Below are 27806 nucleotides of genomic sequence, written 5' to 3' on the forward strand. Positions count from 1 at the left end.
GTACTTAAATTTGGTAGATAGACAAGCTTGTGCTCTGTGTTTTCTGAAACATAATTTAATACTATGGTAAAAACTAGGGATGGCAATCGAATACAGATTTGCTAATCGGTTAACCGCAAGACGTTCCGACCGATTAACCCGTTAACTGTATCAAAATATGCATTTTCTTGATATACCCCCCCCCCCCCCCCCCCAAGTATCTCTATTCATAGTATACACAAGAAGAAGACTAACAAAGTCACTAGAAGTTAAATCATTCTATTTGTCTTGATTCTTCATAAGAAAACTACATGCATATATATTTTTATTTCAGTTTCAATAGACAAGGAAAAATAAAAGAAAAACACGAATCATGTCTGAGAAATCAGATATATCCAGAGCAGATGTCACATAAGTTCATTCTGCATTGTCACCATAATTAAAACTAAGTCTGAACTACATGAATGAATATACAATGTTTGTTTAGTAATTTATTCGATGGACAACTGCAAAGACAAACATACTAACGGGGATTTAATGTCATTAAAGAATAACATGACAGTCGGGGTAACGACATGGTGTTTTAACAGTAATTAACACCTCAAACACAAAATGACCAATTACCCCAAAATCTCAATCCGAAGAACCTAATTACATGCAAGTGAGAACGTTGAATTATCAAAGTTAATGCAGAGATTTCTCTTTTTCCGAAAATGAATTATAAGAAATTTGCGTTAAAATACACAAGTTATTTTTTTTTTCTACTAACCGATTACAGATTTTCTAACCCATTGCCATCGTTCCGACCGAGTAATCGGTTAACCGGTTACAAATTGCCATCCCTAGTAAAAACCTTTAAAACTAGTTCAAACATTTGTTCTGTAGATAAGTTTAATCCTAAACTATTCCCAGGACAGTGCAAATCCAATTGATTTTACAAATTAACAACTGGCAAATTTTCTGTTGGAACATTTCTTAAACTGCTGAAGCAAAACACAAATACATTCTAGCTCTGGTTTTCAAAGGTAGGCTCTACTTATAGACAACATAACCTTACATTGGAGGTGGTTTGTATCCAATATCCAAATATATGTATGGATAAGTATTAGAATGTGCATAATAGAAACTAGATGTGTTTATGAAACACTGATGCCCTCATGGGCATGGTTACAGTTTTTCAAAAGTAGGTGAAACTCCAAGGTCAAAGTCATGACATCAAAACTAATGGTACCAATGAAAGGTCTTGTCACAAGGAATACACGTGAAATATGAAAGATCTAGTACATGTACCAACCTTTCAAAAGTTATGGCCAAGGTTAAAGTTTTTCAAAAGTGGTCAAATCCAAGGTCATGAGGTAAAAAATGTTGGTACCTTAAGAGAGTTCATGTTCAAGGAATACATATGTAAAATATGAAAGCCATATTACCAACCATTCAAAAGTAATGGCCAAGGTTAAAGTTTTAAATTAAAAAAAGAAACATGCAGGAAAATGATAATCATATCCATATACTTTTGCATGTCTTTACACCAGGAAATGCAGTGTGGTGGCTAAGTGATTCTCGAAAGCAAGTCAAAAATTGGGAAAGGTTTACAAATGACAGTCAACTGATAAAACAGGAGGCCCATGGGCCACAATGCTCACCTGAGTCAATATGACCCTACTGTTCTTCATCTGTAGATTTTTTTAATGATATATTTCTTTGAGAAACTTTGATCACCCATTGTAGCCCCAACCTACCCCCAGGGGTCATGATTTGAACAAACCTGAATCTACATTGCCTGAGAATGCTTACATCTCAATATGACTAATAATCCTGGCTTTGCTGTTCTTAAAAAAAAAGATTTTTTAAATATATATGCCTATGTAAAACTTTAATCTCCCCTTGTGGTCCTTCCCTACCCCTGGGGGTCATGATTTGGAGAAAAATGGGTCAATACTACCTGAGGATGCTTCCATATCAATATGAATAATCATGGTTTTGCTGTTCTTGAGAAGAAATTTTTTTAAAGATTTTTTACCCAAATATTCTTATGAAAAACTTTGATCCCCAATTGTGGCCCAACCCTACCCCTAGGGGTCATGATTTGAACAAACTTGAATCTACACTACCTAAGGATGCTTCCATATCAACATGACTAATCATGGTATTGCTGTTCTTGAGAAGAAGCTTTAAGTTCCTATGTAAAACTTTGATCCCCATTGTGGCCCCACCCAACCAGCACGATCTTTGAATTGAATCCTATTTATCTATTGAAGGTTTCAACTAAGTTTCAACTTTTTTGACCCAGTGATTTTTATAAAATCTAATTCTTAATTATTTCCCCTTGAAAGAGGGTGTGGCCTTTCATTTGAACAAATTTGAATCCCCTTCACCCAAGGATGCTTTGTGGCCAGTTTGGTTGAAATTGGCTGAGGGGTTCTGAAAAGAAAAGTTTACAGACAGACAAACGACAGAAAAAAGCTGATCACAAAAGCTCACTTGAGCTTTCAGCTCAGGTAAGCTCAAAATGGATCAACTTAGTGATTCAGGTGTTCTAAAAATAGACTACTGAAGCAAAATTTGTTGCATTTAAAATTTCTGACATTGATTTCCATTATATAATGCTGAAAATGCACAGCCAGTTCGAAAATATAAGCCCCTGAAGTGTCCTTAAACATTTAAAGTTAACATTAAACCAAGGAGCAGAGAAAGACACATGGAGGATTCCATTGAGGGAATCAGAAAGTGAACAAAGATGTCATCTCACCTGTAACAATCTGTGCCATACTGACACTCAGGTTTATCCTCGTCACTCGCCTCGTAACTTTCATCACCAGGATGACAGTAGTCTTTGAAATGAATGGGATTTTTCCTGAAATGAAACCCGGGAAACACGTGTAAATGGAGGGAAACAATGAAAATGGAGGGAAACAATGTGTAAATGGAGGAAAATGATGTGAAAATGGGGGAAAACACTGTGTAAACTGAACAATCATAATTTCTTGCACAGAGTTTGACCTTCAAATGACCTTAACTTAATGTCAAGATGAAACTTCCAGTCATTAGCAACTTTTGTTTCATAAAATTACAACAGAAATTTTACACTTCCATTTCCTGTAATTTTAACTTTGTCAAAATGATCTTGGGCCTGGGTCACAACACACTCTGTGTCATACTGATAAGTAGCCTCTGTGCCACGTATGAGGATACAATGTTCCTCAATTACTAATTTATTCACAAGACATAAAATTTATGTATGTCTAATCCTTGTGACCTTTACCTTGTTCAAATAACCTTCAAGGTCACATACTGCAAATCAATAAAATATCTCTGTCTAAAGTATGAGCTTCTAATCTTTCTCAATCATAATGACTAATTATGAATTTTATAATTCTAACTTAGTGAAATTAATTTTGTCTCATAACCTACAGCCAGCTTTTAATGTTTCTCCATCGCAAACCTATTCAATGTTTATCAACTGGAAAATTCAAATCCTTGTGACCTTTTCATTGAATACAGGAAATATAGCTGTATTATGCTAATTTTCTGTCAAGTATAAGCTTCTAATGTTGCTCCATGAAGGACCGAACAAGTAAATTTTACGCTTACATTTCCATGACACTGACTTGATTTAATGACATTTGTTTCAAACTATGTCACATTCCCTAGTCATGGAGTCTTCAAGTTGTTTACTTAAAAAATTAAAATCAAGAATAAAAGTGCAGAGAGGTAGAGACACAAACAAAAATACAAGTACATACAGCAATCAAACAATATTTCCTTATATTTTGAATTGGGGCATAAATTATGTTTGCCTATTGTATGTTACCTGTAGCACTTCTTCCCAAATTGACAAGGTTTGCGTTTCTTTTTTCCGCCTTCCTTGGCATCTTTTTTCTGTTTTTTACTGGGGGTGTCTTTCTCCGAATCATCACTCTCACTCTGGTCCTTAGATTTCTTCTTCTTGGGTTTCTCCTCTTCTGATTCTTCTTCCTCCTCTGAACTTGTCATCTTCTTTTTCCTTCCCTTCTTTTTTACCTCATCCTCCTCCTCAGACTCTTCCTCCTCTTCTGATTCAGACTCATCTTTTCGCCTTCTTCCTTTAGCTGGTCTTCCTGTATAATTTATTCAAAATTAATTTAATTATTTAATTCAATCCATTTCCCTGAAACCATCATTACTGGCTCTCAAGCAGTATTTGAAAAGTACAAGTTCTTGGACTAACACTACAAGAGGCCCAGGGGCCACATCGCTCACCTGAGCACTGTGGCTAGGAAAAAGCAGAAATCACTTCAATCTTGAAAGGTTGAAAAGTTTAAATATAAAAGTGGTTGGGGGGGGGGGGGGTGTCATGAATTGAACAAATTTGAATCTACATTATCTGAGGATGCTTCCATTTAAATATGACCAATCATGGCTTTGCTGTTCTTGAGTAGAAGATTTTTAAAGATTTAACCTATGTATTCCTATGTAAAACTTTGATCACCCATTGTGGCCCCACCCGACCCCCAGGGGTCATGTTTGAACAAACTTGAATGTACACTATCTAAAAATGCTTCCATATAAATATGACCAATCATGGCTTTGCTATTCTTAACAAATAGTTTTTTTTAAAGATTTTTACTATGTGTTCCTATGTAAAACTTTGATCGCCCATTGTGGCTCCACCCGACCCCCGGGGGTCATGATTCGAACAAATTTGTATGTACACTATCTGAGGATGCTACCATATAAATATGACCAATCATGGCTCTGCTATTCTTAACAAATAGTTTTTTTTAAGATTTTTACTATGTGTTCCTATGTAAAACTTTGATCGCCCATTGTGGACCCACCTGACCCCCGGGGGTCATGATTTGAACAAATTTGAATGTACACTATCTGAGGATGCTTCCATGTAAATGTGACCAATCATGGCTTTGCTGTTCTTGAGAAGAAGAATTTTGAAGATTTTCCCATATATTCCTATGTAAAACTTTGATCGCCCATTGTGGCCCCACCCGACCCCCGGGGGTCATGATTTGAACAAACTTGAATCTACACTACCTGAGGATGCTTCCATGTAAATATGACCAATTATGGCTTTGCTGTTCTTGAGAAGAAGATTTTTAAAGATTTTTCCTATATATTCCTATGTAAAACTTTGATCGCCCATTGTGGCCCCACCCGACCCCCGGGGGTCATGATTTGAACAAACTTGAATCTACACTACCTGAGGATGCTTCCATGTAAATATGACCAATTATGGCTTTGCTGTTCTTGAGATGAAGATTTTTAAAGATTTTTTCCTATATATTCCTATGTAAAACTTTGATCGCCCATTGTGGCTCCACCCGACCCCCGGGGGTCATGATTTGAACAAACTTGAATCTACACTACCTGAGGATGCTTCCATGTAAATATGACCAATTATGGCTTTGCTGTTCTTGAGAAGAAGATTTTTAAAGATTTTTCCTATATATTCCTATGTAAAACTTTGATCGCCCATTGTGGCCCCACCCGACCCCCGGGGGTCATGATTTGAACAAACTTGAATCTACACTACCTGAGGATGCTTCCAAGTAAATATGACCAATCTTGGCTTTGCTGTTCTTGAGAAGAAGATTTTTGAAGATTTTCCCATATATTCCTATGTAAAACTTTGATCGCCCATTGTGGCCCCACCCGACCCCCGGGGGTCATGAGTTGAACAAACTTGAATCTACACTACCTGAGGATGCTACCATATAAATATGACCAATCATGGCTTTGCTGTTCTTGAGAAGAAGATTTTTAAAGATTTTTCCTGTATATTTCCTATGTAAAACTTTGATTGCCCATTGCGGCCCCACCCTACCCCCGGGGGTCATGATTTGAACAAACTTGAATCTACACTACCTGAGGATGCTTCCACGTAAGTTTCATGTTTTCAAGCACAGTGGTTCTTGAGAAGAAGATTTTTTAATGATGCCATTAATTTTTCACAAATTCTTAATTATCTCCCCTTGGAAGAAGGCGTGGCCCTTCATTTGAACAAACTTGAATCTCCTTTACCCAAGGATACTTTGTGGCAAGTTTGGTTGAAATTGGCCCAGTGGTTCTTGAGAAGAAGTCGAAAATGTGAAAAGTTTACAGACGGACAGACGGACTACAGACAAAATGTGATCAGAAAAGCTCACTTGAGCCTTCGGCTCAGGTGAGCTAAAAATTTGGAAAAGCACAGAAGTTTTCAAAAACATTTTATCTGCCTAAGAAACACATAGGTTAAAGATTTTGAATTAAGTTTTGGCAGTGTTCTTACCATATTAGGTCTAAAACTCTGAAAATACTTTAATTAATATTCACATTCTTAAACTAGCAAACTACAGTAAAACTCGGTTATAGTGAAGTCCTGGGGGCCTGTGAAGCTACTTAGCTACATACATAATTCCTTATATCCACATAACAAATTCTTTAAAATATATATATAGGGAATTCACAATATGCACGTTTTCCTTCATGTATAACTTCTGAAAATGCTCAGGCAAAACTTACCTTGAAGTACCAAACTTTTCAGATGAATTGAATTTCAAATATAAATACTTATCAAAAATAATGTCAGTTCAATATTTTAATTTTGAAATCTCAAAAATTTGCTATAAATACGTAAATTTTGTTGTTTTTAACCTCTACTGGAAACAAATCAGTTCGCTATATCCAGAAAAGAGTAGAGTAAAACATGCTTATAGCAAAGTGCTGGGGACAAACAATTTTAATTTGTTATAAGCGTAGTTTGTTATATTTAACAAGTTTACAATATGTTTTAGAACCATAGGGGAATGAAAATCACTTTCTAGTTAGCGAGAATTCATTATAAGCATTTGCTATATCCTTGTTTTATATCATAGTTCGTTATAACTGTAAAATTTTATATAAAGAATTGTTAAGTATTTCAGCAGGGATTCCAAGTAAAATATATCTGTAAATCCCTTTTATCTGTGTTTGTATTAAACAAGTTTTACTGTACTGTACTTCAAAATTATTTTTGTTTCACAACATGTGTCCTTTCCCATTAACTTAGATTGTTTGGGAAAATATTCTACCTTATTTTTTTTTTTATTTGTGCTCCTTTTTCATTTACTTACTGAATAAATAATCAGGAAAAAATTCCCTTTTACAAAAGTGTCCAAAAATTGGTACTGGAAATAATCATACATTTTTCTATTTCACATGGTCTACATTATCATATTTGTCTGAAAATTTGCAGAATTAATATGATCTACATATTTATTTTAGACTAAATTTGAATTATTTTTGTTTGATCTATTTATACACAAGACAGAAAAAGAGTCTGTGAACTGGTCACAACCCAATCTAGTGTCCACAATCATTTCTTACTGAATATAAAGGAATGCATGTCTCAGCAGTTGGAACAGGCACAACCATATGAGTACTCATATAATTTCAAAAAGAAAATTTTAATTTCATATTTCATAACTAATTTACATTCATTTCACCAAGGCTTTGAAAAATAAATTTTGACTAAGTTTGTGGCATAAAAAAAATCTAACATCATTTCATCTGCACTGATCAGTCTATTTTTGACTTACCACGACCTTTTTTGGGAGATTTCTTGGAGGGTCTTTCATCTTCAGAATCTTCCTCACTGTCCTCATCACGTCTGTAGGATTTAAATTTTTTGTTGGCAGACATGCTGGCCCTCCGCTTGGTGGGGCGCGGTACATATTCCTCGTCCTCCTCATCAGAGAAATCAGATGTGTACCTTTTTCTTCTTCCTTGTCGCGCGGACTTCCTTGTGCCTTGCCTCACTGGCTTTTGTTTCTATTATAAAAAATAAAAATCCTAAGAATTCAGATGGGAAATGGTTTTTGTATAATTATACATTTCTCTAATATGATTGAAGCAAATATTTCCACTTGTTAAACTAATTACACTTCTATTCCACTTTACATACATCTAGTTCTGGCCATTCTTACTTTACTTTTCTGTGACATTTCCCAGTCACTTCCGGAATCCTCTAGACTGTCCAGGTGGAAGTCACTGTCCTGATCCTTATCTGAGTCCTCATCTTCTTCTTCCTCAGACATGTCATCAGGAGCTACAAAATCATCAACTACAAACAGAACAAAACACCATCCTTTGGCAACAGGTCAAAATCATACATTCATGTACTTGGATTTTGTGAGTTTTGTATTTGCATCCCATTTAGAATTCCCATCATTCTGTATACAACTTTTCTAAGATTACTTTTTACTATATATCTGGTTACAATTACATTAAAAGATATGTATAAACTTTTACGTCAAAAGTTTAAAATGGATGTGTACAGGCTTTTGTGCTGAAATTTCTCATAACATTTTATCATATTTAGGAATATGACTCAGTGATGCACAACAAAATATCAAAAATACTTCCTTTGTTCATGCACTCCTCTAATAAAAATACAACTTAGTGTCACATAATATAGAAGTTGTATGATTTTCAAAATCATACAAAATCTATATATGTGTACTAAATATTGAACTAGGAAGTAAAGCCCAAGCCTGATTCCAATGATGAACACTTCTACAGTTAAACTTCGTTATCTCGAAGTTGACAAACCGTTGATGAACTTCGAGATATCCGGGGGTTCGACATATCGAGGGTTAGGCTATAATTCAAATGAACTTCAAATAAACGTAGTGCAGTGAACATGTACTTAATAATAAAAATATGTCAAGTTCCTTTTTGTTCGAAATTTTGTATACGATTTCTTTAATATACATGTACATGTATTTGGCAATCAAAAAAAAATTACATCCTCTTTATAATTCACAAAATAAAAGGCTTGTATAATATGCACAGAAGTATAATCCTTCTACCAACGCGGCAAGTCAACCGCTAGAATCATTTCCCATGTATACATAACCGGATATCGTCTATGCATTGTAAATTTAAAACCGGTCGCTGTCAGAATAATGAAAACGAAATATACATTTTCTTTTATTGGAAAAACATGTTCAACATGTAAAATCAGTTAAAAGAAAATTATTTTACCAGAATAAAATCAAATGCAAAAGAAGTATCACACACTTTGGTCTAACAACAGAACAACACTGAATCACAGGGCACTACAACACAAGTTTTCACTGCGACACACGCTCACGTGATGGTGTGTACGGACAATTGTAAATTCTGCACGCTCATATAGGGATAATAAATTCTAACTGCATTGAATTAGAGAATTTTGTTTTACTTTGATGTTTATAATTTTCACTTTCATATCCATAAACTATGTAAGTTCGCATATTTCACATAGCATTAAATAGCGATTATCAAGATAAAGTAACCCAAGCCACAAAACATTAACGTGTCATCCACGCATATGCATTAGACCAATACACACAACCTTTGGCTTGCATAATTACAATCAAGGTAAGCCATACATACACTTCGTATAATTATAGCGCTATTATCTGTTGATCACAGGAACACAGGTTACCCGAGTGTGACAGACAGGTGGGTGTTTTCAATAGAGCATTCAGTTTACCTAAGGGACTTGATCATCAGAGAGGAAAATTATCCTGACTTCGAGATAACGCATGTGATTTTAATGAATGGGCACACAATATTACTTCGAGATAACCGGGGTATTCAACATTACCATGTTCGACATAGAGGGGTTTATTTTAATCATTTATACACAGGGAAAAGTGGCTCCCATGAACTTCATATGAAATTCGCACGAATATCATGCGAATTCTTCGCATGAGAAGGAGACGAAAAGGACCACGCATGATATTCGCACGAAAATATCATGCGATTTCCACATGAAATTCGCACGAATATCATGCGAAAAGAAATTCGCACGAAATTCATGTGAAAAAAAGAAACCAGGTTTCATATGAATATCATGCGAAGACAAGCATATTTTTTGTACCCCAGATATTAATATCAAGCTTTTATCTATGAGACAGTGCCCCAAACCTCAATCCATTAATTCTATCCTTCTTCTTTGGAAACAGAATTTTTGCTTCTTGCAAATGAATTTTTCTTGAACATTCACCATGAATTTAATATCTTCTCTTTTTCTTACTTAGTCAGTTAATCCAGATACAAGTAATGCATGATTATACAAAAAGTAACTTTGAATTTGAAAGAATCAAAACTTTTCTGGACTCTCTGACTAAATAAAGACATTTGTGATATTAATTTCTACATTGAAAACTAAAACCATTGATCTTTTTCTATCTTCTTTATTGAGGTTCTCATCACATAAGATTTCTTTATCTTGAGGATTCTGTTGAGAGGGTGTTGTTGTTATACCTGAAAATGCAAAAGTAAACAATCTCAGGTTTTTGAAATTCATAATGGACAATATTTTTCTATAATTAACGAAGACTACCCTAGGTCCTTAAGTAGGATTAATACCTCTTGGTCATAATCACCTGTATGCCAAGTATGTTCTCCAGATACTACTCCAATAAAAAGTTGTATTACCTGAGATACTTCTATCAACTCTATGACCTTGACCTTGTCTTTTGACCTATTTTCTGGAAATGGCATATCTTATGATCTTTTTTTGGCAGTTACTTTTTTCAATATACAATTAAATAATTATGTTATGGCCAAGAATTTAAACTTCAATCCCTGTGACCTTGACATTGCTTAAATGACCAACATGCAGGGTTGTTTCACTGCCTCTGGTCATAATTAAGCAACCTTTGTATTTAGTATATATTATCATAAAATGATTATTTTATATTTTAACAAGAGGCCCAAGGGCCTTGAATTGCTCTTCTGATAAACTGCACAACCTATCACTTCTATTTGAAGCCTCTAAGTATTCTGTATATTTAAATAAACCCTTGAAATTCCAAAGGTAGGTCATCATGACTTACATTTTAGATGAAACACTCTGAGAACCCAATATGATTCTAAGCCAATTAGTACCTGAGAGTTGGTCATGGTGACCTACTTATCACTTGTCATTCTCTGAGATCCCAAGATGCATCAACTAAGTTTGATGACTCTAAGCCAATTAATACCTAAAATATTTTTAAAACTATAACCATAAAATTTCAAAAGTAAATCACAGTGACCTACTTCTCAGATGTCACACTTTGAGGACTCAAGATGCATCAACTGATAAAGTTTGATGATTCTAAGCCAATAAGTATCTCACACATTTAAATAAAACCATAAATTTCCAAAAGCAGGTCATGGTGACCTACTTTTGAGTCGACTTATTTCGAAGACCCCGAGATGCATCAACTGACAAAGTTTGATGATTCTAAGCCAATTAGTACCTGAAATATTTAATTATAGTCATATAAATTGAAGATTAGGTCACGGTGACCTACTTTTCAGTCGACCTACTGCAAGGACCCAAGATGCATCAACTGACAAATTTTGATGATTCTTAGCCAAATAGTACCCGAAATATTTAATTAAAGCCATAAATTTTCAAAAGTAGGTCACGGTTACCTACTTTTCAGTCGACCTACTCCGAAGACCCAAGATGCATCAACTGACAAAGTTTGATGAATCTAAGCCATTAGTACCTGAAATATTCAATTATAGTCATATAAATTGAAAAGTAGGTCACGGTGACCTATTTTTCAGTTGACGTTTTTTGAGGACCCAAAATGCATCAACTTACAAATTTTTATGATCATAGGCCTTAAAATGTCCAAATTATGCCTCTAAAATGCTTTGAAATCGAATGCCTGCAAAGTTCAAAAAGTAGGTCAATGTGACCTACTTTTTAATACATATGTTTTAAGGCCCCAAGATGCATCATCTTGCAAGATTTCATGATTCTAATCCTCTCAGTATTCGAATTAATGACCTTAATTGTTTTGAAAAAGATTAGCCCTAAAATTCATAAAGTAGGTCAAGGTGACCTACTTTTTAGTTGATGTACTTTGAGGACTTAAGATACATCAACTGACAAAGTTTGATGATCATAGACCTTAAATTGTTCAAAATATGCCTCTAAATCATTTTGGTCAACTTTGAAGTGACCTTGAGACCACGCCTTTTGCCCCAGGGTAATGCCTTGAACAATTTTAAATCTACAACATATCCTCATCCTTTTGTGTAAGTTTGGTGATAATCTGCCCAGTGGTTCTTGAGAAGAAGATTTTTTAGCAACCAGTACTTTTGTTTCTATTTTCCTAATTATATCCCCTTGTTTAAGGGTCACAACCCTAGTTTTAGTATAAAAGGGAGCCCTTGGGCCAAGGATACCCTGTGACAAATTTGTCAATAAATGGCCAAAGGGTTCTTGAGTTATGGCCCATATTCTAAAAAGTTTACGCACACCACACAAATGGCCATAGCATTAGCTGTTTGAGCCTTTGGCTTAGAAGAGCTTAAAACATATCTAGTTAAAATTACCCAATGTTAGACTTGGGATATACCTTAAAGTCACGGCCAAATTTTATCTCAGGTATGTCTACTGTGTTTCCATTATAGAGTTGTGATTGAAAAAATAATTTAATAAATTTGTACCCTTTTGACCTTGAACATATCTAAAATGCCCTTGGTACTCGGTCAATTCCTGTAAATTCCTGTTACCAATTAGTTCATATATAATTACAAAGTGTAGGGAAAAACAAGATGTGTTTGTGAAACACTGATGCCCCCGTATGGCAGCTTATGGATTAAAGTTTCTCAAATGCAAGTCAAACTGCAAAGTTATGAGATCAAAAAATACCCAAGCACCAACCATTCAAAAGTTATGGTCAAGGTTAATGTTTTCTAAAAGTGGGCCAAACTCCAAGGTCAAGGTCAAAATTAATGGTATTCAGGGGGAAGACCTTGTCATAAGAAATATACATGCAGAATATAAAAGCCCTAGCACCAACTGTTCAAAAGTTATGGCCAAGGTTAAAGTTTTTCAAAAGTAAGTCAAACTCAAAGGTCAAGATAAAGGTCAAAATTGTTGATATCCAAAGGAAGGTCTTGTCACAAGGAATACACCTGTGAAATTTGAAAGCCCTAGTACTAACTATTCAAAAGTTATGGCCAAAGTTAAAGTTTTTTAAAAGTGGGTCAAACTCTAAGGTCAAGGTCAAAAAGTCAAAAATATTTACACCCAAGGAAAGGTCTTGTCACAATAAATACACATGTGAATTCTGAAAACCCTAGCACCAACTGTTCAAAAGTTATGGCCATGTTAAAGTTGGGTAAATTTTTACAAAAGTGGGTCAAACTCCAAGATCAAGGTCAAATATGTTGGTACCCAAAGGAAGGTCTAGTCAATGAATACACATGTGAAATATGGATGGACGGGGCAAAAACTTGTATACCCATGACTCTTCTATTACTGGGGCATTATTATAAAGTGGTTTAAAAGAGAATTTCCAGACAAAACATGTCTACAGACAGACAAACAGACATGGTGATTCCAGGACAATCTTACAACTTCTTTGTAGGAGCTAGTATAAAAGTACATGTACATTGTAAGGGCAAAAAAGTTTTAGCCTCTACCAATAATATATTGCCCAATGATCTTGACTTTTGAGATAATTCAATGTTTTACTACACCCATGTCACTGTTTTCATTATCCCTAAATGCTCTCCCATTGGAAAATGGTTAGTATGTACATTTCTGTTAAAACTTGAATTTCCTTAATCTGAGATATAACCAAAACATGAGTTGTGCTAACTGGCCAAGTTTGCAATGGTTAAAATTGGCATTTAGGTGTGATTCTAGAGAATATGTAATAGGAAAATGCAAAAGTTTACAACAACAGACAGACAAGTTTAGACTGAAAAGGCTTAACTATAAAGCTTCTGGCTTAGGTGGGAATAATTAAATTAAATTTGCTCAGCTTAATGTCAAATTTAAATTGTCAAAAAAAATCATACATGTATTTACTTACATGTACCATTGACAAATCTGCTTGCATGTATCTTCTGAGGATATAGGTACTCTGGTATTTGAAGCTGTGATGACGTCGACATGCTAACTGTGCCTACAGTGAAACTTAAAGATGTCAGACACTGTCAATTCAATAGCATTTGGTTAATTATCTCCTTAGTACCAATGCATTTTTATACATTTATTCTATAAATTAGTAGAATATACTTAAGAAATATAAGATAAGCCAAAATAACCTGAATGCTTATGGTTCTGCTAGTCTGATTCACATTAATTTACAGGGAAAAAAATCTTGCTTTTCCTTGGCCTTATACTGCTTTTCCGCAATTATATATTTGCTTTTCTGCAACTTTTTTTCCGTACCCTCTTCCATTAGCCAGGTAAAACCTGTTGCCCTAGCTTGCTTACCACAGGGAGGTGGAAGTAGGATTTTACACAGGATATGTCTTGTAAAACATTAGATAAGAACATTGATTTAAAACCATTAGTGCTGGAATTTAAAACAAAGATTAAAAATCCATCGTATATAATTACAATTTGTTTCTGTATGAACAATTTCCATTACATCTAAAACCTACCACTGACCAGTGTAAAATGCAAGATCCATTCAATTTTTATAACAATGTGAGTTAGTACTTAACACCGAATGCTATGATAGAAATACAGCTAAATACAGATGGTAAATATCAGCAACCTTTGATGTTAATTGCTAACTGTGACCATTTAATAATCGTGGAAAGGAGGTATAAAGAAAGGAGATAACACATAACATATATAGTAACAAGAGGCCCATGGGCGACATCGCTCATCTAAGCACATTGCCTAGAAAAAAAAAAGCAGAAATCAGTTTAGTATTGAAAAGATCAAATATATAAGTATCACAAATACCCCCTCCCCCAAGGAAAGGGGGGTATGATTTATTCACATTTGAATTTACACTAACTGAGGATGCTTTCATTTTCTATGTTTGATCTTCTATTGTGGCCCCTCCCTACCCCCAGGGGACATGATTTGAACGAATTTGAATATACTTCAGTCTATGCGAAAGTTTTTTGAACCACACAGGACATTCGGTCCTGTGTAATCAATGAACACACGGGACCGAACCAAATTTTGTCAGACCGAAAAACCTAATGTAAAAAAGTGAAATACGTGAAAATGCAGAACCAAGGAAATCTTACTACTGTAGATGGTCCATGCGGTTTTAATCAATTCATTTACGTATTTGAATTTGTCCGATATTATTTTTACTTATAACAAACATTTGAATGACTCCATGTTAAAATGGTAAAGCTCAAAACTGGACGCTGAGACATCGGACATTCTGGTCCGGTGTAAAAAATGACGCATCGGACCAGAGGCACTGCACATCGGTCAGGTCCGACGGTCCGATCTCTTTCGCATAGACTGATACTTACCTGAGGATGCTTCTGAATTAATATGGCTAATCAGGGATTTGCAAATTCTTTGGAAGAAGATTTTTAATGATTTCTCCTATGTATTCTCATTTTAAACTAATTGATCACTAATTATGGCCCCTCCCTACCCCTGGGGTCATGATTTGAACAACCTTGAATGTAAACTATCCAGGATACTTCCATATAAATATGTCTAATTACTGCTTAACTGTTCTTGAGAAGAAGATTTTTCATATGTATGCCTATACGTAAAAAATTGATCACCTGTTTAGGCCCTCCTAACCCCCAGGGGTAATGATTTGAACAAACTTGAATTTATACTACCTGACAATGCTTCCATATAAATATGACCAATCATGGCTTTGCTGTTCTTGAGAAGGAGATTTTTAAAGATTTTTTTTCTATATATTTCTATGTAAAAATTTGTTCACTCATTGTGACCCCACCCTGGGGGTCATGGTTTGAACAAACTTGAATCTACACTACCTAAGGATGCTTCTATATAAAAATCACCAATCATGGCTTTACTGTTCCTGAAAAGAAGAAATTTTAAAGATTTTTCATATGTTTTCCTATGTAAAACTTTGATTGCCCTCTGTGGGCCCACCCTATCCCAAGGGGTCATGATTTGAACAAACTTGAATCTACATTATGTCAAAAAGCTTTCACATAAGTTTCATCTTTCTGACCCAGTAGTTCTTGAGAAGAAGATTTTTAAATTGACCCACACCCAATTTTACTATTTCTTAGTTATCTCCTTGGAAAGAGTGTATGGCCCTTCATTTGAACAAATTTGAAACCCCTTTACCAAAGGATACTCTGTATTAAGTTTGGTTGAAATTGGCCCAGTGGTTCTGGAGAAGAAGATGAAAATGTGAAAAGTTTATGACGACAATGGACAAATTTTGATCAGAGAAGCTCACTTGAGCCTTTGGCTCAGGTGAGCTTAAAACCAATCACGGAAAAGCAGCATAGAGTAGACTAGTCGCAGAAAAGCAGACAGGTTGCGAAAATAAAATGGGGGGAAAAGTATGTCCCCACATAATCATATATAACAACATTATTTCTATATATATTGATGGATACCTTTGCAATAAATATTTCATTCTAGATTTTTTTTACCTGTTTGCATGTAACATATATATAATCTTTGAGAAGCTATCAGTGTGGTATAGTGGGGGACCATCTGCTCATTTTCTAGCAAATACCTGCAAGTTAAGAATACAACATTTTAGTAAATATTTCTCAAACATGTCATTAGTAAACACAAAATAGAATATACAGTACAACTCATTTACAGGGAAGTTACTCGGACTTGCTTTCTTATAACTAAGCTTCTTTATATATCTGCATGTATTTTGGAATGCATAAAAGTTTAACTCCTAAAACAACTGAGATTTACCTATTTTTATGAGAACTGAGTTCTGTTGTATTTTCAATTAGAAATGTATAAATATGTTTACAGTGGCATTAGTGCTCCTAAATAAATACTTTTTATCTCTAGCTCAATCAGAAACCAATTGATTTATTAGCTATATTACATTACTGCTTTTATTAATATTGCAAACAGAGAGTCAAACTTCAAACTCGATAAATTATAAACATTTTTTATATCTATCCCCATTTATAATTAACCTCCTAGTGTTTTTAAAACACTGAATTTATCACAGCACACCCCAATGCCTGCCCTGGTGGCAAAAAGATCAAAGAAAACATTATTCTTTTCACTCTTTAAGTCTTGACCTTTTGGTTAAGTGATTATAGTGGATTGTACCACATAGGAAGAAAAAAAAGACCCCACAAAGGGACACAACTCATTTACTATTTGCAAACTAGACATGAACTACAATGTATCTAAACAGATGTGCCCCCACTGTGCATGTCATTAGTACATTGTAGTAATTATATAACTATCATGGTTCTATATATATAGAGAGAGTAACCTTTTGTGATTATACATGTACATTTACAAATAAATGTTTTGATTGATGGTGATGGGTGAATGTGAGGTGTAAAGGACAGTTTGGAGAGGAAGAAATAGGGAAGGTCGGAGTCAGACAGAGGAAGATAAAGGAAATTCAAAATAGTAGAGTTGAAGGGATGGGAGCTAGGAAAAAGATAAATTAAAGACCCACCCCACTTTTTTCCAGGCCACCCTTCCATTATGTATCTAGATCTATTTTTAGAACAAAATGATTGACTTACAGTCTGATTAAAAAAAAAAAATAGGTATATCCTAATAGATTCTATACATGTATAACTTTACAATGCTGTATATTGCTTGGTGAGGTTTACACCAGACCCAGGTGCAACAGGCAAAGAGTGGCTGTGCCAGGTCCATCTTATTTCAACATATCTATTTATTAAGCTGTCAGCATACATGTATATTGCCAATAAATTATAATACATTCATCTGGTGATAAAGGAGATGATAAAAATATGACAAACTTACAGAAAATATGCAGTTGAATTTACTCTGCTCTTTCTTGTCTGCTTTCTCAGTCGCAACATGACGTAATATGTGACGTACGGCATTCCATAAAAAAACTACTTTTGGTTTCGTAAAATAAGTGTATACCCAGTAGTCATCAAAGTTCCGACTTCGACGCGGAAATAAATTTTCAAAATAAAGATTTAAAGGACAAAAATTATAGTTATTTAGATATTTCCTGATTCTGTGATGAATACGCAATAGACTGGCAGATTTAGCCAGGTTCTACTTGCACTTCCTGTTACAGAAAAAAAAAAACACGAGTGTACCCTCCTGTGGCTTGTTCCAGAGTTTCCTTTGGGATTTATGCGCTCTAATCCCTTGAAACGATGGTGAATATGTATGTACTGTTAATTGTTTGTCATATTTTGCGTTTAAAATGTAGATTCTTATTGTTATTCATTTTGCAACGAAAATTTTCAGAGTAAATTCGGATCTCGTTTCGTTATATGTCTCTGGTTTCAGGTTCAACAGTTCAATGTAACACGGCCAGGTGAATCGAATGGTTCCGTTTCATCGAAGTCATAATGAAGTTATGCATTTTTTATGCTAAGCGACATTTATTTGAAGGCTTTACTAAATTTTGAGTAAGTAATTAACTTTAAAAGTGATTTTTAATTGTGTATATTGTTCTGACACATGTGCAGAGACTTGTAAAAACGACTTTTACAGTGTATCACACAAAATATTTTAGGACGCAGGTCTCACAAAAGATCCAATTTTCTTGGGGATTAATCTCACAAATGTGAGGGTTATGAATGAAAAAAATTCCTTGTAATAATTAAGCTGTTGCATTTGATATATTCTAATTATTTTATGCAGATTAAAAAAAATCCATCTTTTCAGCATTATAATGTCTGTAAAACTCACAAATCTAATTGGAATATCATAACTAAAATGGACTATTATATCTAATTTGGACAATAGGTTCCAATAACAACCTTATACAGTGTTTTCCCTTTATTTCAAAGTAAAGCATTAGAGATCAATTGTATATGGCTTTGGGTTGATGTTTATGACAAATCTCTGTGGACCTTACAACAATTAAATTTTATTTTATTTTATTTTTTTTAAAGCGGCATTTTTATCAATTGAAGCGATTAATTTGGCCGGTAGCTGGTTCTTAGGGAAATCACTACTTATATATAGAGTTGCATGGTCAATAACATGTTCTGATATCTGACATATGCCTCTATTGTGCAGTTATTAATGTAAAAAACACAGGGTCTTCTGTTTTGCTCAAAACATGAAATACCAGTGCAGTTTAACATAAACAAGTTGACAAAACATGGACCTTTCAGGTGATAACATGGAATTTATTGTATGTAATGACAGATCCTATTCAGTAATTATAGGAGTTAGCCCCTTTGACTGAAACAATTGGAATATCAGTATGGGTAGTAATATAATAAAAATTTTTATGATTTAATTTCTTTGTAGGAAATGCTTGTCAGGACAAAAGACTGAAAAAGACTGAAAAACTGCCTTTAAACACAGCCATCATTAATGTAAATGGATTCATAAGGAGCATCCAAACAATGTGATATTAGGATCATCAGAGACTGGCAATTTTTACCACTCACTGTGATAGATGCATCTAAATAAACATTGAAATGTTAAATTTTTTTGTTCATTGCTTTTCCTCATATGGTATTAATATTGCGTAATATTCTTGTGAATATCGCACGATTTTCACACGAAAAACAGACAAAGTGGAATTCGCATGGATATCATGCGAAATTTTAGTCGCATGAAAATCGCATGAATTTCGCATGAAATTTGTGTGATAACATTCGCATGAAATTCGCATGTGGGACTTTTCGCATGATTTTTGTATGATTTTCGCATAAATTTCATGCGAAAAGGCAAACGCATGAAAATCATGCGAGCCACTTTTCCCTGTGTTATAAAGCAAATTTCGTCGGGACCGCGGCCTTACTTCGACATATCCGGGGTACTCGAGATATCCGTGTTCGAGATTTCGAAGTTTAGCTGTATTTATATTTCATATGTCCGTAACATAAGACAAGGTCCTCTTACCATAGCTGCCTCTTTTACAAGCTGCTGATCTTGATGGTCGTCCCCTCCAACTGGTGGACTGTTCATCATCTGACTGTTTTCTTCCTCTCCCTTTTTTCCTTTTCTTTGGTTTCATATTTTCATCCTCTGAAGACTGCCTCCTTTGTCTGGCTTTCTTTGGCTTTATTTCTTCCTCTGATTCCTCACTTTCCTCCTCCTCTTCCTCACTAGATTCAGCATATTTTGACTTCTTTCCAACCCTAAATTTAAATTCAAAAAGACATCTTATTGCACAGTATGAATGTATATTTAATTTTACATGTATTGATACATGAAAATGAAGCAATGCACTTATCTGCTACCATGCAATGAAATTTAACTCATTCTTATACATTTTTTGTACACATACATTAACTTCATTGTACTAATAATACGGATTAATCTATCTTGAAAGGGACGCTACCTTTTCTGAGATACAGTACTTTGAAAATTAGTTTAGGATTCAATGGGCTGTGATCATTTGGAAGAAGCAAGTCAGCCCCTTCCTATGGGACAAGGGGAATGAATTTCAATACGACAGTAAGTTTGTAGAAGAAAATGGGCTAATTTAGCATTTCTTCCTTTAAAATCAGAAGAATTATTATATTTACTAAGTGATAACAAATTACATGTATAAACTCCATTTCAATTGTAACAAATTTTTTCTACACATAGTATGCTATGATTCTCTTTCATTTGCATGTATTCACTAAAAAAAAAAAGCTGAGACTCGGTGTCAGTTTCCTGGCTATCATAAAGATCATTTCACTGTTTACTTTCTTCACAGTTAAATTTGTCAAACCTTTTTGCATTTTCCGTTTTGGCAGAATTCCCCCTACGACCTTTGCCCTTTGGTTTGACCTCCTCTTCCGATTCTTCTTCCATCCAGTCATCCTCTGATTCTGCCTTCTTCTTCTTTACTGGTGCTAAAAACATTTTATAACATTTCAAAGTGTAAAAAATTTGCTTTTACAAAAGCCTGGATGTAACCCAGGCCCCATTCCAAAATAGAATGGAAAATCTCAGAGGTCACCAAAACCTATTTTTTTGGTTAGGACACATTTTCTCCCCAAATGCATCAACTGTCAAGGTTTGATAATTTTTCATCTCACACTGTGCAAGATAGGTTCAAATGTGATCTGACCATATAAAGTCATGAATTTCCAAACACATTCTTCATCTCACACTGTGCAAGATAGGTTCAAATGTGATCTGACCATATAAAGTCATGAATTTCCAAACACATGTACCACCTCTACCTACGTCTGGTTTTTGATACATCTTCCCCACAAGATTCGTTAACATAAGGTTAGATGGTCATGCAGCTCATACAGCATGTGAAAAGATAGGAATATAAAATCTGCATTGAGTTTAGAGCAACTATGATTGTAGTGTTTTTTTTTTCTTTTTTACAAATAATTGTTCTGACTGTTGGTTTTCTTACCAGTTCGTTTACTGGAGGGTTTATTGCTGCTCTTGGGGACTGAATCTCTGGCCATTTCTATCATCCAGGATGGAAGAACTCTTCTTTTTTCTGACATTGAACTTTCTTCTTCTTTTTCCTCTGATTTCACTTTTGATGGCTTTTTTGACTTGAATAGAATATATCTACTAATTTTGATAATTGTCCTATATCACAAGATAAATAAGATCAAAGATTTTTTTTTATATTCCACCAATCAAAATGAATATGGACTTACCTGTTTTGAATTATCTTCACCTAAAAAAATATATGATTTTTTTTCAATTATTAATTATTCAAAGATGAACTGTTATACAGCAGTTAACATCATAAAAAGGGATTTTGTACATAGTAGGCTTCATTAGGATTGAGTTGTTTTGTTACGCAAAGCCAAAAAATAATGATTGTGTTGACCTGTCAATAAATTCTAACTAAACTTAGTAAAGGACCTTTTATTTCACAATAATAAAAGTAAATATTGTGTGCTGTCCATTATTGTTTTTTTTAAACATAAAGTTAGGCTTTATAAATTACTCCATGTATGCTTTACATATAAATACACCACTTAATGCCTGTGGGCTACAATGCTCACCTGGCACTAGTAGACAAATTAAACAGACAATTTTAAAATTTGTTATTCCAATAGACATTACATTTTATTAGGATGGGATGTTCATACACTCAGGTGATTAACAAATATATTTAAACATAAATAATTTTATATCAACTGTATAAAGGCTTTTCCATTTTGTCTTATTCTGAAGGATAGATAAAGATGATTTCATTATTCCTTACTGTTGAATGAAAAAAGTCTATGCATTTTTCAACTACAATACAATATCATTATGAAGTAAAACAATGTCCTAAAAGTTAGTTTGGAATCATTAAATTTTTTAAACACTAATTTCTGTTGTTTTCTTGGTGGAGTAAGGCCATGATATTAAATGAACAACTAACTTTAAACTTTACTTATTATAGAATAGGATGAAGTTACTGTCCACAAATTTGCATATAAACAAATGCATTTTTTGCAGTAATAAAGCAATTTAAAAAAGTGCTTACCATTCTGTTTAGATGTTTCTTTAGATGTATCTTTTTCCTCACTAAAATCAATTACATGTATCATATAAATCTAAATAATACATCTTTCATTTTTATCCATACATGACTAATAATGATTTCTAGAAAGAAACATATGAAGATTCTGGCCTGCAATATAATAATGGAACTATCTCTCATATTAAGCCCAACAATAATTTATTATAGAAAATGAAATGCTGGGAATGTTAAAAGTACTTTGAAATCCTCTCCATAAATATTTTTGTGTATTTGAATAGGAATTGATAAAAAGATTACCTAAAACTAAACCATAACATTTGAAAAACTGTGGAGCACTTAACTCAGTGTAGTTCTACATATTTTACACACATACAAACAAATGGACAATGGGACTCTAATATACACCCTGTAAAAGTTTCTTGCAGGGAATGAAAAGATGATAAAATAATTTTGACTTTCACACTGACTTTGGTGTTATTTGTCTGTAATATTTGAATGATATCAAGAATTCACCTCTTCATTGTTCCATTAGGAACATCATACATGACTGTAAAATATAACTTATCCCTCAGTAAGCCAAATATTTCTCCATCTTCCATCAGTTTTTTCTGATCCTTAGTCATAGGAGTCATCCCTCCATCCTTCTTGAGGAAACAGGGGTTACTGTGTGTCTGGTGTACAAAGAAGAACAAGACTTATAGGTCAATCATTAGAGCAAGACTTTATAGGTCAATCATTTTACTCAGATCAGGCTTTTCAAAATCTGCCAGTACCCTGTACTTTTACCCAGTTGAAATCATAATTGTACTGGCCAATATACAATGTATTTAATGGAGAAAAATTTGATAACATATTTAATAAAAATAGCTTCCACAAGGTACCTCCTATTTTTGTAAAAGTATCAAAAAGCCTTTTTTCTTTTTGAAAGCCCCGCCATATACATACAATAATAGACAATATTGATCAGTAAGGCCCATGTATTGTAAATACCAAAAGATTATTTTTTTAGCAATAGTCATATCAAAAGTACATATAATAATTTTTTCTTGTATTCACCAGATTAGGAATGCTGCTGAAATATATTTATTATGCAACTAAATACTTACAGGTGTTAGATACAGTTTTCCATCATCCACCTCTAGTATACCATGATTTCTTGAAACTCTTTTATCTACAACCTTAATAAAAAATAAAAATTTTGCTTTAATAACTTAATACATACATAACCTCCCTCATGACTAGAGAGGTAGTGAGAACAGTGACATTGTGGGTTTTAAGGCATAAAGAAATTTTTAAAATTCTGCATATTGATTTAGAAATTTCAATAACAAAGTTTCTCAAGTTCTGATAACACTGCATGTGCTAACACAAAAACAAAGTAAAGGTAATGAAATTTACACCTTGTAGGTTTTTATCATATCACAACCTTTGTTTTTTGCTCAGTCATGTCAAAGTAAAGTATCTATTTTTACCAAATCAGTGAAGAGTTATTATCACCTAACTAAAGTTTCAACTTTCATTTTTGTACAGTTGTCCTGGATCACTGTTCTATTTTGCTACATTGCAACTAAACAAAATTGCTAATGCATATTATACTTTTCAAAACTTGTTTTTATGATATATTTGATATATAAATATGTTCCCACAGCAAAAAAATGAGGCAATTAACGAGGCCAAGTCTAATTCGAGTGCGCATGACTTTGCGTAGCTTTTTAGTTTCATGCATTCGTAGGTGCAACATAACACTTATCCTAAGTATTGTAATTTTAATACAAAATTAACATTAAATTACGTCATCTGGGATGTTTATGGGTCTTAAAATGTGATTTTAAGACAATGATTAGGAATAAACGCTGAAAGGTCTTTCACGACATCATTGTTTTCCGGTTCTCTAAGCAATGCATGGACATTTTATTAAAAACTGTTGACAGAACATCAAAAGAAACATACCCTGTACCAGCAATCTAAACATTGTAATTTTTTACCGAGATAATTTATCTGTGCCATTATATATAAAATGTATGCCCCAACATGGCAAATTTAGAGACATTGGGCATTGGGGAAAAAATAAACTTTTTAATAATTCCTAGACCAAACTAGATGGTCAATTTTTTTGAAATTTCACGATTTGGTGACATTTTACAATAACTTTCATGTATTTGACTGAAAAGGAAATCCCTCGGGCAGAAATACAAAAAAACATGGGAAAAATGTGATAATTTGGTGCTTTTCCAACAAATTCCCATAGGGTTCAATAGTAAAATTTGACAACTTTTGAGATGGCCCCCTAAGAAATTGGGATGGTAAACATTTGATTTTTTTATCTTAAAATAATTAATATAATAGTAAAAATTCATTCAAGAAAATTTATCAAAATATCTAGGGTAGAAATAATTAGACTTGGGCTCGTTAAATGTCTAAATCGATAAAATACAATGTTAACTGAAGCTTAACCATTTCGTAGAAAAAAAATTGTGCTCACACTTTTTGGAGTAATAAATTTCTCATTTTGTCTTTGTGTTCTTTTATGTTTTACTAATTAAAAACTCAGAAAAAAATTGCACCCTACGCAGGGTTTGATCCTAGAAGTACATTTTAAAGCAGTCAGTATGGTGTCTGCAGGGTGTTCCTCTGAAGAAACGTACATGTTAAGAATTAAAACAATTAAAAGATTATTCTTTCCTCTATTGAAAAATTGTTGCAAATAGATTATCAAACATTAAAATGTTTTCCATAGATAGCCATGGCATTAAGTAGTCACTACACCACAATTTAAAGATTTTTCTGCAAAATTTGAGCAACCGGAAGTTGGGTGGTCAGGGTACAGAAACTAAGGCACTGGAAGACTTCAAGCAATATGATAGTCAATTGCTGTATATTATTTGATTTTTAAATGGTAGACTGCTTCAACCTCACTGACCATCATTGGTAATCACCAACTTCATATTTTATTTGGACTAAAACGGTGCGCAATGCTGTCGGAAAATTGGTTTAGGGGCAAAAAGGACATTTAAGGGTCTTGTCATGACACCAAGACATTTGTCAATCCCACTGTGTTGGGAAAGATGGCATATCAGATATACTAGTTCTGATTAGGCAAATGTTCAATTAGCAAACGAGAACAATAGTGAGTGCAGTTAGTGGCATGAAGCGCCGCTCGTCACTGCGAGGTCTAAAAGCAGCACCTGGGCTAAGAGAAAATTGTGACTTTTGATTTTTTTTTATGCAGTTACCTCGAGACCCACAATGCAACGCTAACATATCGTTCTCGCAGTAACAACTAAAAATTCACAAAAAATAAACTCACTTTCATTTAATGGATATTACATACAGATAGTAGATTTAACATTCTTTGCTAAAATTTTGCACTTTTCAAGCTTCGTTAATGGAAGTGCAGCTAACATGTAACATAGGACGTCATGTGACGTCAGAGTCTATATGTTCCAAATGTCTCTTGCGTTTTGAAGAGGCAGATCTTAAAATTAATTATGTGAACAACTGCGCTCGCCCCAACGGTCGCACCATCAACATATTAAGCAGTACATTAGAAATTTTGTCTAGTGTATATGGAACATACTCTTACTGCAGTTAGGAATTAATTGTCCCAAGACAAAGCTTTATTCTATAACTAGCACCCAAGTAATTTCAATAAATGCTAAATACAGAACGTACATTCAGGAATGCACCACGACCGATGACAGTCTTCCCAGTGGGGACATTTATCAAATCTCCTTCTTCTGGTTTAAGCTTTATAGAAGGCATTGCCATTAAAGATTGTACTACGATGCTAATTCCGATATGTGATAAAATGAAGAGATTAAGGAGAAAAGTTATTGTTTATAATATGTTCATTTGTGTCTTGTGAACAAAAGGATAAAAACAACAGATCTTAACAAAAATGCATCTGTGCAAAATATGCACAAATATTATAACCGTAAAATCATGACGCTATTTTCTTCCAAATGCATTGTCTTTTCTATCTTCAAAGACATGAGAGTGCAATTGTTTTGCATACCGATCCCGATCCAATAAATGCGGAAAATCACAAGCCAAGAGAGAGTGCGCTGTCTCATACTTTCCCATACCTGGTAGTTTTTGGGTCTGAGAATTTCTGCAGTATTTACACATGTAACATTATATGAATTATCTTTAACTACAACCAAATCTTGAAGAAGACAGGACTTTTTTGCTTATTAGCCTAGTCTGCAATGAAACTAATCACATTCTTCTTGTAACAAGAAATTTATAAACTGTGATCATGAGGAACATAATGTAGTAGTCATGATTTAAATTGATTTTAATTATAACAACAATTTTCTTTCAGATGCCATTGAAAGTTATGAAATAACTTTCAATAATAAACTTGATTTAAAATAAAAATGTTTTATTTAAATATTAAACAGTTAAATAAATTTATAACAACTACCTCTAATTAAAGTCTAGAAATCTCTAGAGTTCTAAAATTACAGTTTAACTCTTAACCTTGAATAAATAAATAAGTAAAAATTGCCATTGGTTAATATTTTCCCGCCAAAACCTTTAACCCCCTTTGTCTAGAGTGTCCAGATAATTACTAGCCTAGGAGCAGTCAGTGTGTAAAGTTGTATTTTTGATATTTGGAGTATTTTATAGACCACTGACAGTAAGTTGACTTTTTGACATTCTTATTTCACATTAATACTTTCATATTAATAATTGTAAGAATGAAAAGTGGCATATGAGAGAATTTATCAAATTATTTAAGTTTATCAAAGCTGATGAACTAGTTGATTTTAAACTTTGCAATGAAATGTATTTTATGACACAAAAGAGTGTATAAATGTTATTTATGAATTGTAGATATTAAATCCATAGTAAGACAATACACTGTATTAGAAATAGAGATGGATTCATACCCATAGTTTGGTATGTAGCTATATGTACATGTATATTGTATATTGTACATGTATATTGTAAATATTTATCCACTATATGAAGTGAATATATAACAAGAAATATCATTTGTCAAGAGATATAACTCATTGACCTGTGTCAATATTTATTATTTTATTATCTAATTAATATGTAGTAATTATCTGATTTTATGATAACAATAGATTCTGCTGTTATGTGTGATATCAAATTTAGTTAATGTATTTTATATTGTTTTGCAGAATCTGGTACTAGTATATAATCCATGTAATAAACATTACACTGATTTCAAAACCATCTTGTCTTGATTGCTGCTCCGCTACAATAATACGCTTTTCATTTCAAGTAATTGAGACAAGTCCTTTAAACACTGTTAAAGAGGGCAGTTATGATCTTTCATGCAGTGTATTTGTAATCGTTATAAATAAAATTGAATATTCTCTAAACTGAATTTTCTTTATTGTGTATTTTGTTCACTACAAAAATACCAGGTCAAGAGACAATAACTGAAGTTTGAAATAATAAAACTTTTTTATCTGTTTAACTATGATATACTTCGAGAGGGCTTTGTTAACTGCATAGTTTATCAGTTTACAT

The 27806-nt window shown here is 33.6% G+C and overlaps 1 protein-coding gene across 2 annotated transcripts in view; it reads right to left on the reverse strand.

Moving 5' to 3' along the window:
• LOC133182078 (ABC transporter F family member 4-like) overlaps positions 1 to 26254 on the reverse strand; it is a 35678-nt gene extending 9424 nt beyond the window's left edge. For both annotated transcript variants that reach the window (XM_061316796.1, XM_061316797.1), the window contains exons 1-12: positions 25971 to 26254; positions 23405 to 23476; positions 22812 to 22969; positions 22302 to 22342; positions 21478 to 21497; positions 21222 to 21369; positions 20580 to 20703; positions 19760 to 19998; positions 7917 to 8053; positions 7530 to 7761; positions 3791 to 4076; positions 2729 to 2833 (exon numbers count right to left, since the gene is read on the reverse strand). In XM_061316796.1, coding sequence (XP_061172780.1) covers positions 2729 to 2833; positions 3791 to 4076; positions 7530 to 7761; positions 7917 to 8053; positions 19760 to 19998; positions 20580 to 20703; positions 21222 to 21369; positions 21478 to 21497; positions 22302 to 22342; positions 22812 to 22969; positions 23405 to 23476; positions 25971 to 26066 — 1658 coding nt within the window. In that variant the 5' untranslated portion in view covers positions 26067 to 26254. The remainder of the gene's footprint in view (positions 1 to 2728; positions 2834 to 3790; positions 4077 to 7529; positions 7762 to 7916; positions 8054 to 19759; positions 19999 to 20579; positions 20704 to 21221; positions 21370 to 21477; positions 21498 to 22301; positions 22343 to 22811; positions 22970 to 23404; positions 23477 to 25970) is intronic.
• Between the last annotated feature and the right edge of the window lie 1552 nt (positions 26255 to 27806).

Source organism: Saccostrea echinata, unplaced genomic scaffold (genome assembly GCF_033153115.1).
Source record: "Saccostrea echinata isolate AGI-Se365-2 ecotype Australia unplaced genomic scaffold, CSIRO_AGI_Sech_v1 ptg000009l, whole genome shotgun sequence".
NCBI lineage: Eukaryota > Metazoa > Mollusca > Bivalvia > Ostreida > Ostreidae > Saccostrea > Saccostrea echinata.